General features: G+C 33.6%; 1 protein-coding gene across 1 annotated transcript; it reads left to right on the top strand.

Moving 5' to 3' along the window:
- Positions 1–3,025: 3,025 nt before the first annotated feature.
- Positions 3,026–10,098, top strand: LOC109210739 (3beta-hydroxysteroid-dehydrogenase/decarboxylase-like). The gene is made up of 10 exons (XM_019374197.1): positions 3,026–3,424; positions 4,350–4,439; positions 4,600–4,733; positions 4,821–4,991; positions 5,326–5,451; positions 6,524–6,603; positions 7,937–8,135; positions 8,623–8,733; positions 9,409–9,475; positions 9,627–10,098. Exons 1-10 carry the CDS (start codon positions 3,190–3,192, stop codon positions 9,680–9,682), a joined length of 1,269 nt encoding a protein of 422 aa, XP_019229742.1. The 5' UTR covers positions 3,026–3,189; the 3' UTR covers positions 9,683–10,098.
- The last annotated feature ends 3,974 nt before the right edge of the window (positions 10,099–14,072 follow it).

Here is a 14,072-nt window from a genome sequence, read left to right as displayed (position 1 = left end):
ATGATAGTTAATTTTAAATAAATCTTTCATTTAAAAAGTATTTATTTATTAACTATTGTTATGTCTTTACTATATAATAGTCCATAATTTTTTTTATAATTATTTTTCTAATTATTTTTTTTCACGTTTACAAGATACAATACTTATTAATTTTGTAGCTCAGTATTAACTAGTAACTATGTACAAATAATTTTTATCATGGTATTGTATGGTGAATTATGTGTCACTTTATTAACTTGTTGAAACTTAAAAATGAATGATGTTTGAGAATCATATTTAAATTGTGAATTATATTTTTATAAAAATTCTCTTTCAAATAGAAAGCATATTAAAGAAAAGGAGTATTTTAAGAAAAATATCAAATTATAATATCGAAATTCTTTCAAGATTCATTACTCCTTAAGAGATACATATAAGATTTCGTATCGAATACATTACTTTTGATGTTTAAGTTGTAACGACATTGCAACTATTTGTTATGATATATGTCATACTTTTCGTATTATTCATAGTTGAATTATAATTTATTAATATATTATTTGTTATAATTCTGTGATTTTAATGTACTTTTTATAATTATTTTTTATTTTATACTATCTTAAAAAATCATGAAATTAGTAAAATTTAAAGATCCATGGGACTTACGCATGTCTCAGGGCTTACGCCTCGCCTCGTCAGAGGTAAAACGCCTCGCCTCACGCCCCTGCCTTTTAAAACATTGCTCATATGCCTTTATTGTGATTTCGGATGAGTTATGAGGGAATATTTTATGGAACGTGTTGTTATTTTGTGATCTAATACTAAATAAAGAATACAAAAATATTTTTATTATAATTCTTTAAAGAGTTATTTGGATAAAACATAAAAGTATAAATAATACATCATATTACGTTTTCCAGCATTATTGTCCAAGTGCGAGTAAATCGCAAATTGAGAAGAAACTAAAGTCGGATACATATTACGACTGCACAAACACATAGTTCAAATATATCAGCAAAGAAAACATGATTGAAATATTTCAACAATAGTAATATCAATTTTTTTTTAAATTTTTCGCTCCGATAAGGTCTGATGAAATTTGAATTAGCAACGAAAATTTTTACATTGAGAGATAAAACGCTCCCAAATAGCTACTCTATACCCATCAATGCTTCCACAAAAACCACATAGCTAAAATATCAAAACATTAATATCGCAACCTATAGCTCCCAACTTCCTTGGGCAAACTACAATCACCAAATAAGACAACCAATTAAAAGTTGATAACCAACTAAGCTTTCTTGTATAAAGATTACCTGCCTTTTCGTCTCAATTTACGGATATTAATATGTCAATTAAGTGAACCCAAACGGAATCTTATCTATCATCATTAATTTTCCTTAACCTTTTGAAAGTATTGTTGTGTATAAAATCAAAAACTAAAACAAACAATAATAAATAAGAAACAAACAAATAGCTGGAGAATATCGAAGAACAAGACAGAAAATCGGATACACATTCAAGTATTATACCAGATTAAAGTAATAAGACGTAGTGTTTGATAAAAGCGAAAAATAAAAAATAAAAAATAAAAAAGGTGTAAAAAGTTACTTACATTGGTGGTTCTTTTACTTTAGAGTACATGAAGGCCATGAGGAAATTCTGTCCTACTATTCCTTTATATATAAACAAACATAGATTAGTAATTTTGTGGTTCAAGTAAGGAATAATTTATATAAGGTAAATCCAAATTGATTTTAAACTCCCTATTATTAGGAGTAGTTTAAATAAGGAAAAATTTAATACATAATATTGTAGTTGATTTAAAACTTCTAAATTTGGAAAAAATTATAATTTTATCCAATATGAAATAAAAATTTAAAGGTTAAAAAAGGCGAACGATGTTTTGTAAAGGCTATATAGATCGATTAAATGGAAGCAAAGAGTAATGCCCATCTTTCTAGAGTTTTTGGTCAATATTGTCCCTTATCTATGAAGGTAGGTATATTTTGGTCCCTCAAATATAACCCTGAGCATATTTAGTCCCTTAAGTATGTTAAAGTGGAGCACCTTTAGTCTCACTGATATTATGTTGAAACTAATGGTGTTACCCAACTCTGATTCATGAAGCAAATCTTTTGCTTTGAAGCAAAACGTTTCCTCTCCTTTTATTGGAACGCAAATTATCACTTTAATTCCTTATTTTAGATAATGTCTTCTAAAATTTTGACCTTGAGAATATCCCTTTTTGTGTCAGTTTTCAATGAGAAAATAACACTGTATAAACGTTGTAAAAATAACGGCGGAAAAAATGTATAAAATTTATATATTTTTTTGTATATATGTACATTTTGTATGTTAATATACAAAAATTATACCGATTTTATATACTTTTCGGCTACCAGATGTAAATAGTTTCTGGTACGGGTTAAAAGTGATAATACAACCTGATTATTCGTTTGCTTCAATAATATGTCTAGAAGTGATCCAGGTAGCTATATTTTTATTTTCAAATTTTAACTTTTCTTTTTGGAAAAATCAATCGAAATTTTTAAAAGTATATATATATATATATATATATATATATATATATAGAGATATAAAAATGATATATATATATATATATATATATATATAAACATACATATTTTATATATTTTTTCGGCTATTATTTTTGCAGCGGCTATACTATGTCATTTTCTCATTGAAAACATGCACAGAAAGGGATATTTTCAAGGTCAAAATTTTAGAAGACATTATCTAAAAATAAGAAATTAAAGTGATAATTTGTATTATATAATAAAAGGAGAGGAAATGTTTTGCTTCAAAGCAGAAGATTTGCTTCATGAATCAGAGTTAGGTAACAACGTTAGTTTCGAACACATTATGTCAGTTAGTCTAAAGGTGCTCCACTTTAGCATACTTAAGGGACAAAATATGCTCAAGGTTATATTTGAGGGACCAAAATAGAACTATCCTCGAACTATCCTCGAAGAAGACACAATATTGGTCAAAAATTCAATCTTTCTACTTTCTTCTTAGATCAAATAATAATAAAAAAAAAAAATCTTCCCTCTATGCGACAGGACAAGTGTACAATCAAAATACAGCAGAGGGAATCTCCTCTATTTGGATCGCCCACTTCACGTTCAAGAATCTCCTACAACCGAACTGCTGGGCATTGTACATTTTACCGTATTGTTGTTGTAAATGGGTGAAGGAGAAGAGAAATGGTGTGTGGTGACTGGTGGAAGAGGCTTTGCTGCTCGGCATTTAGTGGAAATGCTGATTCGTTATGAAATCTATCATGTCCGCATTGCCGATTTGGGTCCGTCCATTAAACTTGAGCCTGCTGAGGAAAAGGGTATACTTGGTCAAGCCCTCCAATCAGGCCGTGCTGTGTATGTATCCATGGATCTTCGTAACAAATCCCAAGTCCTCAAAGGTCCATTCTTCATTTGCTGATTTTTCAACTGAATCTTCAGTTGTTTTTGACACCCAAAAATTACAACTTCTAAAGTAGTAATTTCTTCTATTAAAATGTTTAGAGGAGGTTACTAGTTCTTGAATATGGTTTTATTGCTTTTTCTAGTGAATTTTTAGTTGTTTTTTCCACCCAAAATCCAGAACTTTTGATTCTTGAATGTGGTTGTTTTGGTTTTATATTGGTTACTTATTTACTAGAATTTCTTCTATTACCATGTCTAAGATGTTTGGAGGAGGTTACTAGTTCTTCCAGCTTTAGTTTATCAATTAAGGTTCCATCTGTTTTCAGCTCTAGTGTGGAATCAATTAGATGATTTCTTATGTTCCAATTGTTTTATATAAAGTAAGCCTTGTATCAGATGTACTTGGATATCATTATCTTTTTGACTTTAGTATCTGAAATTACTTATGTTGCATGGAGTATTCGTTTGCTCCAAGTATCCATGCTAAATAAATGTTACTTGGATATATGCATGGGCGGAGCCAGGGTGGCGGAAAGGAGTTCAGTCGCCGAAAAATTGCACTATATAGATAAGGTTAAAAGGTTATTTGTATATATATATATATATATATATATATATATATATATATATATATATATATATATATATTATATTAGCTATTGAATCCCCTTAATTCCTTCATGTTTTTTTTTTCTTTCAAATTTCTTAAATCCCCTTGGTGAAAATCTTGCTTCCGCCACTGTAATTTCACGTATATGTATCTTTCAAGATACACTAGAAACTCGCTAAAAACTTGACGTACCCTACATATATCTGTACCAGATACTTATCGGCCATCATTTATGCCCGAGTCCATGTGACATAGGAGATGGCCCATTTTATTACCTTGTTGTGTCTTAATTATTCATTTGATATTTGCAGCTTGTGAAGGAGCTGAGGTTGTCTTCCACATGGCTGCTCCAGATTCATCAATCAACAACCACCAGCTCCACTATTCAGTTAATGTGCAAGGTAATGGGAAAGCTTTAAAAAATATGTTAAGAAGAAAAATGATCTTTCTGAAGTTACGGCAGCAGTTCTATTGTCACAACTTCTTAATGCTCTTTTATTGTCTGTCTGTACATGAAATTTTTATATATCCCTCTTTTTAATTGCATAAATATACGTGAAGGAACCCAGAATATAATTGATGCTTGCATTGAGCTGAAAGTGAAAAGACTTATTTACACCAGCTCTCCCAGTGTGGTGTTTGATGGAGTTCATGGAATTCTAAATGGGGATGAATCACTGCCATATCCTGCTAAGGTAGTGCCTTCCTCTGCTGTATAGTCCATCCAAGTGAAAAATAAATCCTCGTATAACCATACTCTTGTTACTGACAAAATTTTTCAGCATAATGATTTCTACTCTGCAACCAAAGCTGAAGGAGAGGCACTTGTTATCAAGTCAAATGGTACCAAAGGGCTGCTGACATGCTGCATTAGACCTAGCAGTCTTTTTGGCCCTGGTGATAGGCTGCTCGTCCCTTCACTAGTTGCAGCTGCAAAGGCAGGAAAATCGAAGGTGATTTTAGAGCCTCATTTTGGTTACTTGTGCATCTTTTCAGTCCACATCAGATTTGTGTTATATGCAAGCCTTTACATCCGAAACTAGACATATATAATAGGTCGATATACTGTTGTAATAGTTGGAAGCTTGTATAGCATTGATTAGATCTATCTTGAGGAACTTAACAAGTGGTCTGTACGTTCTCTTCCATGTCACTTATTATTATTGTCATTCTCTATGGCAAATTAACCTACTTAAAGGAGTTGAAGAGTGGCAAATTGCAGATGTATTCTACCATCTTTTCACTATTTGGTTGACTTTTAGTTTTGATTCTCTAATTTTTAAACAGTTCATTATTGGTGATGGCAACAACATGTATGATTTCACTTACGTGGAGAATGTAGCACATGCTCATGTGTGTGCAGAACGAGCTCTAGCATCAGGAGGAGCAGCTGCAGAGAAAGCTGCTGGGAATGTAATGTTTCTTTGTTTTTCCATATTCAGTAATTTTTGAAAAATCTTTAATGCAAGCAACTACAGTATCTGACCTGTGCCATGTGCTTTAATATCAATTGCATTTCTGTTTTTCAAAATTGTTTAAGTAGTGGCCTTATGCATGGAAAGATCCATGATTTGCAATGCACTGGAGATTTTTGAGTTTCCATTCAAGTCTCATCTCTTGTATCCATCCCACATGATTGTAATATGCTTGCAAAAAAAATGATCAACCTGATCTCATGCGGCAAAAAAGCTTGAGCTATCTAAATTAAGTTTACCTAAATGATGCCAAGTTTTAGCTTTAGCAAATGCATATACTGCATACTAGAACTCCATAGATTGGGTGAAACTCATTAATTTCATTTAGGTTCTCCTTAGTTTCGAAGTTTACTTGTATGTTTGCGTAAACAAGATATCTCTTAGCTAGTTATGATTCCATGAAAATCTGAATTCTCTAGGGGTTTTAACTATTTAAGGTTACCAGCTGTTGTGTGGCCATACATTAGTCTTTATGTCTCTGTAAGTTAGGTTTCCCCGTTTCCTCCCTTTCTCTTGAAATCATACCTGAACGCTAACTAGGAGGGACATACTTGTGCATCCATTGTATTTGGGCCCATAATTGTACAGCAAACAATAAAATAAGAGCCACCCCGCCAGTTTTCCTATTCATTTGCTGGTCAGGGACCTCAACCCTTGTGCGAAGTCATAATTTTGTTTCATCTTCTCTCTCCAATTTAATATTACAGCAAGCATTCAAAAAGGGGTTACCTTTCTTCTTTTCTTTTTCTTTTGGTAGTCAGACAGCATAGTTTTCTTCTCCCCACTTTCTCAATCTCTATGTTTTTGCTATCCTGCAACTGGGGATGGGGTTTGGAATGAAGTGATATGTCAAAGTGATTACATTTTGACATGCACAAAGTTTATGAGTGTACATGTTTTCTTACGTGTCATGGTGTCTGTGGAAAAAGAGAAAAGCATTATATGGGATTTAATAATTCTTGAGTGTGAGCTTTGCTAGATAAATCTTAGATCAACAAATGTGTTTGCAGGCATATTTTGTCACAAACATGGAGCCCATTAAGTTTTGGGAGTTTGTCTCGCTTATTCTTGAAGGTCTTGGCTATGACAGGTATTCTCATTTGAAGTTCTGCACCCTGATTTTTTTTTGTTCTTTTTACAATCTTGTTTACCGTTCTCCTGAAATATCTATAATGTCTTATACTGCAAAGTTTTCTAAATTTTGCTACAGGGTATTTCCTCCTTTTTGGAAGTAGAATTGCCACATCCCTTTATTGTAATTCTGAAAAAGAATTTGATTACTCTAAAGGTTTAAGTCCACAGATGGAGAAAAGGATATTCTTGGTCACACTGAAGAACTAGTGAGAAACTTCATTAAACAAATATCATTAAGGTTTTGCGTTTATCCAGTACCCTCATGAAATTATAATTAAAGAAGTCACTTGTTAGAAAACTTTGGGATGTAGTTTAATGAGTTAGGAGAGAGCAAACTGTCCCTTAAGTAGATAAAGAGCAGCATTCCATATAACCCTTAATGTTTTCTGCCTTTCTCCGCCCTCGATGGATAAGTTTATACAGAACATTATTATTCAATTTAGGTTTGGTGTTGACTATCAAACTTGACAAACCTTCAGTTTGCTCATCAGAAGAGCTGTATTAATATGTCTGAATGTTTGTATGATCGGGAGGAGGGGTTCCTTTGGTGAGTTTGTAACCGTAGACCAACCCTTATATAATTCCTAGTTAATTGAGACTGTATTTTTTATCATTGGTATTTGCATATACATCTGATATATTCAACAGCATTTGTCTATTAATACATAAGTTTTGTATAACTCATCTCTTCTTTCTAATAGCCTGTTTGGCCAAGCTTCTTTTTGGCCAAAAGTGTTTTTTTTTTTTTGCCAAAAGCATTTTTGGCCAAAAATTGAGGTGTTTGGCCAAGCTTTTGGAAGGAAAAAGAGTGCTTTTGAGGAGAAGCAGAAGCAGTTTTGGAGAAGCAGAAAAAAGTAGCTTCTCTCCAAAAGCACTTTTTTGAGAAGCACTTTTGAGAAAAATACACTTAGAAGCAGTTTTTTAAAGCTTGGCCAAACACTAATTGCTGCTCAGAAGTGCTTTTCAAACTAATTAGCCAAACACAAACTGCTTCTCACCAAAAGAACTTTTGAGAAAGCACTTTTGAAAAAAAGCACTTCTCAAAATAAGTTGATTTTTGCAGCTTGGCCAAACGGGCTATAAGAAGAGAAAGGGTCCTCCACCTCCAACTATAAATTGGCAGTTCTGAGTCACTGAGAGAGCAAAGGGACACAGTCAACTCCTGGGCAGGGTGTTCAGGAGGGGGGATCAGGGTTACTAGATCAAAGAAAAAGAATTATTGTTTGCATAATAGTCTACCAGATAGCATCTGTCTTCCCTATCCTGTTTACCAAATGCTGTGTATGCAGGCCAAGTATCAAGATTCCTGCATCTGTTATGATGCCAATTGCGCATTTGGTGGAGCTGACTTATAAGCTGTTAGCTCCTTACGGAATGAAGGTTCCACAGTTGACTCCTTCAAGAATCAGACTCCTGTCCCGTAGCAGAACATTTAGTTGTTCAAAAGCAAGTGATCGAATAGGATACGCACCTATTGTCCCACTTCAGGTTCCTGTATTTCCCTTGCAGTCAATCAATTGCTTCTGATAATTCCTTATAAAATTTAGCCATACCATGTCTGTCTCAGATGCTCCCAATTTTTTTAGGTATTGTTATGGTCTTTTCTGCATTGTTTTCTCTCTTTGCAACTTCTTTGTGGATCTTTTCATGTGGTAAAAGTATGGTAAACTATTTTCTGCAAAATCTATTATTTGCCGTTGATATTAAGTGCCAGAAAATTTCTGAATGTCCGCATCATTACTGCAGGAATGAGCACATCTTCCTGTCAAATATGTCGTACATGTGACTTTCAACTTATGTTTAATATAAGACACTGATATTCATGTGTTACAATTGTACGTTAGATCTTTTAAAGCTACCATTTTGCTGTGGGGCCTCATTTATTTACACTCGATCATTTTCTGCTGTTTATTTTTGCTTTTATTCTCATTACATAATTCGTTTTAGTTTTAAGGCGTGACTCTATTTTCTTCAGGAGGGCCTTAGGAGGACACTTGAGTCCTATCCACATTTGAGAGCTGAACACGGGCCAGGAAAGGAAGGTCCTTCTAAATCATCTGCATCTCTTTGGATGTTCTTCCTCATGGTAATTTCTATTTCATAATATCCATTTCTTGTGAGAGCAAAACTGTGATTGACTGATAGTGACACCTTACTATTTAGTTTCAGAAGGTAGTACGAAGCCATGGTTATGAATTGAATAGGCATGTTCTTTTCTGATAAAATACAAACGAATTATCATATGAAATTCTTTACCTTTTCTTTAAGTCCGTCCCATCCATTTTACGGAACAGCATTGTGTGGTGATGTCTCGAAATATTTGGCACTTGCATGTAGATTTTTGAAAACAACTGCAATAAGTTTCAAGAATTCAAGTTCATATAATGATGTAAATTCAAACAATAGCAGCGATACTCTCAATCAAAATATTAATTGAGCAATCAACTAACCCCTCAATCCCAAATTACTTGAGATCGACTCTGATGGTTTGACCATGTCCATGGAGATGGAATCACTACTAGCTATATATCAGAAGGAGTGTTTTATATCATTATTGGATGATCACTAGCTACTAAATAAGACCAAGTGAAATGATACAAAATAAACACCTCAATCCTGACGAAAGCTGAATCCAGACAACATGGGACTTTCTAGGCATTCTGTTGGCCAAAAGTAATAGGACTAGCTGTATTTGGATCTTGCTGTGATCTGGCATTTCATCTATTAAGTTGTGAAATCTTTCATCTGGCTGATGCAATAGGTGGTTTTCTCTCTATTAATTCTAAGCATCCTCGGCACCATTTCACCATGGATTTTGTTCGGCATAGGTATGCACTCTCTTCTCTATCCCCCACCCCCCACATCCATATCACCTGCGCTTCTCTGTTTCTCTTCAGAGCTGATGCAAATAGCACTCCAAACAACGAAAGCCGGGATCCCATGTCCGGTGCTCTGACCGTGTCTTGTTTATTACTGCAGGAATCGCAGCTGCCTTTGTTGTGTTCTTTATATGTGACAAAAGGAAGAAGAAATAGATCATTTCATTCAATCATTTACCTGCAAATTTTAGTCTGGTATTTCTGGGAGAACTTTCAACTTTTAAGGAAAACCAATAACGGGCCATACTGCAAGGGCGCACGACGTCATTCACTCATTGGAGCTTCACTTACCTTGAGAGAAGGTTTCTTAGGCATGTTTCTGAGTTCATGGATTTTGTTTACATCCTTGACTGCTATATAGCAATGTGCTTGTTCCAAGCCACTTTTTCTGTCTGATCCAATGATGCCCCTGCGGTATACAATTCGCCCACGTTCCCCTTGTTTCCTCTAATCATCTTTGTTTTGTTTTCTTGCCAATATTGTTTGTTTAGTACATTTAGCCTTGTTGTATTGGCAATATTGTTTGTTAGGTACAATTGAAAAGAGTGCTAACTAAAAGTTCTTAAAACCTTTGATTAGGAGAGCACACAGGGCCTTAGTTCAAGTGGAAAAGGGAAGGACTTGTGATTAAGTCACGGGCTTGAGCTACGTGCCATGCAAATTAAGCTTGGTATTTAAGTGGAGTAGGGTAGAGGGGATGACCCATTATCCGATTTTCGAATGCTGTAGTTGTTCCTAGACAGATTTCTCGGTCCTCAAATAAATAAAATAAATGAGCTAGGAGAATAAACTCCATTTTTGTGACAGTACAATCTTCTGCATAAACATAGCTCAAAAAGTGTAGCTGTTCTTCTCTTGAGTGCCTCAGTATTTTTGTTTAAATTCAAGCTTAGTATCATCTTTCTCATAGTAAAATGGCTCAAGGCTCCCATTTAATGCTTTCGATTGTGTAATTCATTTTACTTGAGAGATTACACAGTTTTCTCAATTCTTTAAAGATTTCAATTTATTATTTACCAAGACGTGTCCCCTTTTTGTAACCCTAAACCTGAAAGATTTTTTTTTTTTTTTTTTTTTTTTTTTTTTTTTTTTTTTTTAGCAGAAAATTTGATGTTACCATCTTAACTTTTACCCTTCAATAATGTTAGTGATGAGGTTGACGGAAAAATTAGACGTTTAAAAATAGGGGTAAAACGGGAAAGATGATCGTTTTTTTCAAAAAGAGAAATCAGTGATTGGAAACTTGAAGAGGGGGAAAAAAAACAAGATTGGGTGAGAAGGGTAATCAGTAATCACATGGCAATTGAGCTATGATGGGAATGACTTTGCATTTTTTCCGGTGGTTTGAAGGTAATGATTCTTGGGACGAACTTAGTGCATTGACGCTGATTTTGCTTGTGGTAATGTGAATGTGAAATCTAGGTGTTTTGGATTGTGGATTTCAGATTTTTAATATGCAAGTCTAGAGTTTTAGAATTTGTCAGGTTTGTTTCTGCCCTTGTTGTGGCCATTGATGACAATAAGTAAAGACAACATAAAAATGGCGAAAAAGAAGTGGGTTTACACGAGAGGTGGGGTGCAGAATTAAAAAATACTCCCTCCGTTTACTTTTATTTGTCCACTATGGACGCACCCCCTTTAAAAAATAATAAATGAAGTGCGCACCCCTTAATTGATGCATATTTTTAATGGATTTGAGAAAATTATTTGAAATGAGTAATTAATCCTGTGAGTAGAATAGGGAAAAAGAAATTGTTATCTCTTGATATGCTAAAAGTGACAAGTAAAAGTAAAAATCTGCTTTTAGAATACTTAACAAGTAAAAGTGAACGGAGGAAGTATTTGAAAGACAAAAAAATTGAAGATGTAGCAGCTAAAAATGTGACGTGTCATATTTGTTATAGCAATTATGGAACACGCTCACTGAGAGGTGTTTATAAATAGTCATTCTATGAAGTTTGAGTGCCAAAATGGGAAAGTTGTAAGTTTATATGCCAGAATGACAAACGGGTGCAAAATTTAGGTGGCCCTTAGGCCATTCTGTCAAAAATAAATGTATTTAATGTCTTAGATCTGATGATTAAGATACATACCTTCGTTAAGTACAAACAAATGAGGCATAAATCTCTTTCCTTGACCAACAAAATGACCCCAAGAACCTCATGGAATTTTGCACGGCATATATTGGTGTAAATTTTGTGCTTCGTCCGTTTCTCTATTAGTAGTACATGTCGTTTTTCAAATCTTTGATTATTATGCGAAGACTTGGGGCTTAATTAAGAGCAATAAAAAATACAGACGAGTCAATTTGAGATCACAAGAAAATTGTTGCTATGAAATCAACAATGTACATTTTATATTTAAAGTAACGTCAAAATGCCGTCAAGAATTTGATACGTACACTAATTGTCTACCTTATAAATAAGGGAGAAAATCTATCCATTGGACTTAATAAGAACCATTCATTCTCATGCAACAGAAAGCATCTACTCATTCTTACGTAATAAAAAGATATGATTTACATTTGCACTGCTTAACAGGTAGCAAAAGAATGAGGGGGAAGTGCACGGTTGGTCACTAATAACACATGTATTTACTTTTAAGTCACCGTTTAAAATGTCTTTAGTCTTTAGCCACTGCTTTAATAAACTTTAACTGCCCTGACGAAAATACCCTTCTGCTCATGTCCTTAACTTCAGGACTTCAGGACTACATGTCCTTAACTTTTGAACTTGGAACTTTAAGTTCAGGACTTCAGGACTACATGTTCTTAACTTTTGAACCTGTAACTCTAAGTTCAGGACTTCAAGGCTACATGTCCTTAACTTTTGAACTTGGAACTCAAACTTCAAGACCAAGCGTCCTTAACTTTTGAACTTGTAACTGTAAGTTAAGGACCTATTGTCCTTAACTTTTGAACGTGTAACTGTAAGTTAAGGACTGTCTGTCCTTAACTTTTGAACTTGGAACTCAAACTTCAAGACCAAGCGTCCTTAACTTTTGAACTTGTAAGTCAAAGTTAAGGACCTATTGTCCTTAACTTTTGAACTTGTAACTGTAAGTTAAGGACTGCTTGTCCTTAACTTTTGAACGTGTAACTGTAAGTTAAGGACTGTGTGTCCAAGACAATAAGGTAAGAGTTCGTGAACTCTTAAAAATCATTGAAGAAAATAATGTAAATAGATAAGATTGGTTTTGTGTTTGGTAATACAAAAAACGAGATTGAATTGATCCTTTCAACTTTGAACAAAAGGTAAAGTAAAAAGGAACAAATAGTGGTCGATGGTAAATCAAAAAACAGAAAAGAGCATAAGTAGGAAGAGATCAACCAAGTTATACAGTGAATTCTCGCCGACGGTGGTGAATGACAGGGTTTACAGATCGGACAAGGAAAATGGCTCCGTTTGGGAAGGAAAGGTTAATACTGTCTTTTCATATTAATTTTAATAGATTAGTCGCTACTATTGCTAAGCATTGAAAATGCTGGATAAAAAGTAAATACCAGCTTAAACAGTGGCTACCCCATGCCATTTCTACAAGAATGAGTTGTGTACGGACTTAGGGCTTGGAGGCTCTAATTCCAACTCGACCAACGTCTTACAATCCTTAAAATTATTCTCATCTCTAGAATCCTTTTGCTTATAAATAGTGTTGGCAAAATGAACTCATATTTTGTGAACCCGCCTAATTCGCCCATATTTTGGTGAGTTAGATGAGTGATATTTAAGTTGGGTAAAATTTGGGCTTTAAGTCATGTTCAACCTGCAGAAATACTGGTATTCAAGAGTAAAATGTGGCTAGAATATGGATTAGCCTAGTGGGTTATCTTCCAACTTACTCAAAATACATGATATTATTTTTTAAACTCAAAATGCTATAAAGGTATTCCAACTCCTCTTCCTTCGTAAGTTTCTTCTCCCTATAGTTAACCGTGTGAGTATTTTTTTCCGTTTTTTTCCTTCTAAACATGTAATTACTGTTTACTATTGTTTAGCGTACTTATTCTTTCTAGATGCATACTTAAATAGCAAAAATAGTTTAATAAGTAGAAGCAAATTTGTATAGTTTTCCACTCACCCCTACTCCCAAACCACCCTACCCCCACCCGCCACCCTAAATAGAAATATTATTAAGAGTACTATCTTTCATGTTGTAGATAGAACACCTTCTTTTTCATATCAACAAATGAGTATTTTCTTTTCATATCAATAAAAAAAAGTATTTTCTTTTCATGATGGAGAAAAAAATATTTTCTTTCATTTTAATAAAATAATGTAGAAAAAGTATTTTCTTTAATTTTAACAAAATGAGTATTTTATTTTCATGATGTAGAAAAAAAATATTTCTTTCATTTTAACAAAATGAGTACACTTTTTTTCATATTGTAGAAATAGTACTTTCTTTTTCAACCAAAAAAATAGTATTTTCTTTTTAATTATGGAGCATAAATTTCAAAATTATCTTGCGTGAAAAAGTAAAGCAACACATTAGTTCATTTGGGTTTGTGTGAATTTTTAAAAGAATAATTAAATTCTTGAAGAAAATA

The sequence above is a fragment of the Nicotiana attenuata genome, unplaced genomic scaffold, assembly GCF_001879085.1.
Source record: "Nicotiana attenuata strain UT unplaced genomic scaffold, NIATTr2, whole genome shotgun sequence".
NCBI lineage: Eukaryota > Viridiplantae > Streptophyta > Magnoliopsida > Solanales > Solanaceae > Nicotiana > Nicotiana attenuata.
The sequence above is the reverse complement of the archived record's forward strand: the minus strand, read 5'-3'. Positions and strand labels throughout refer to the sequence as shown.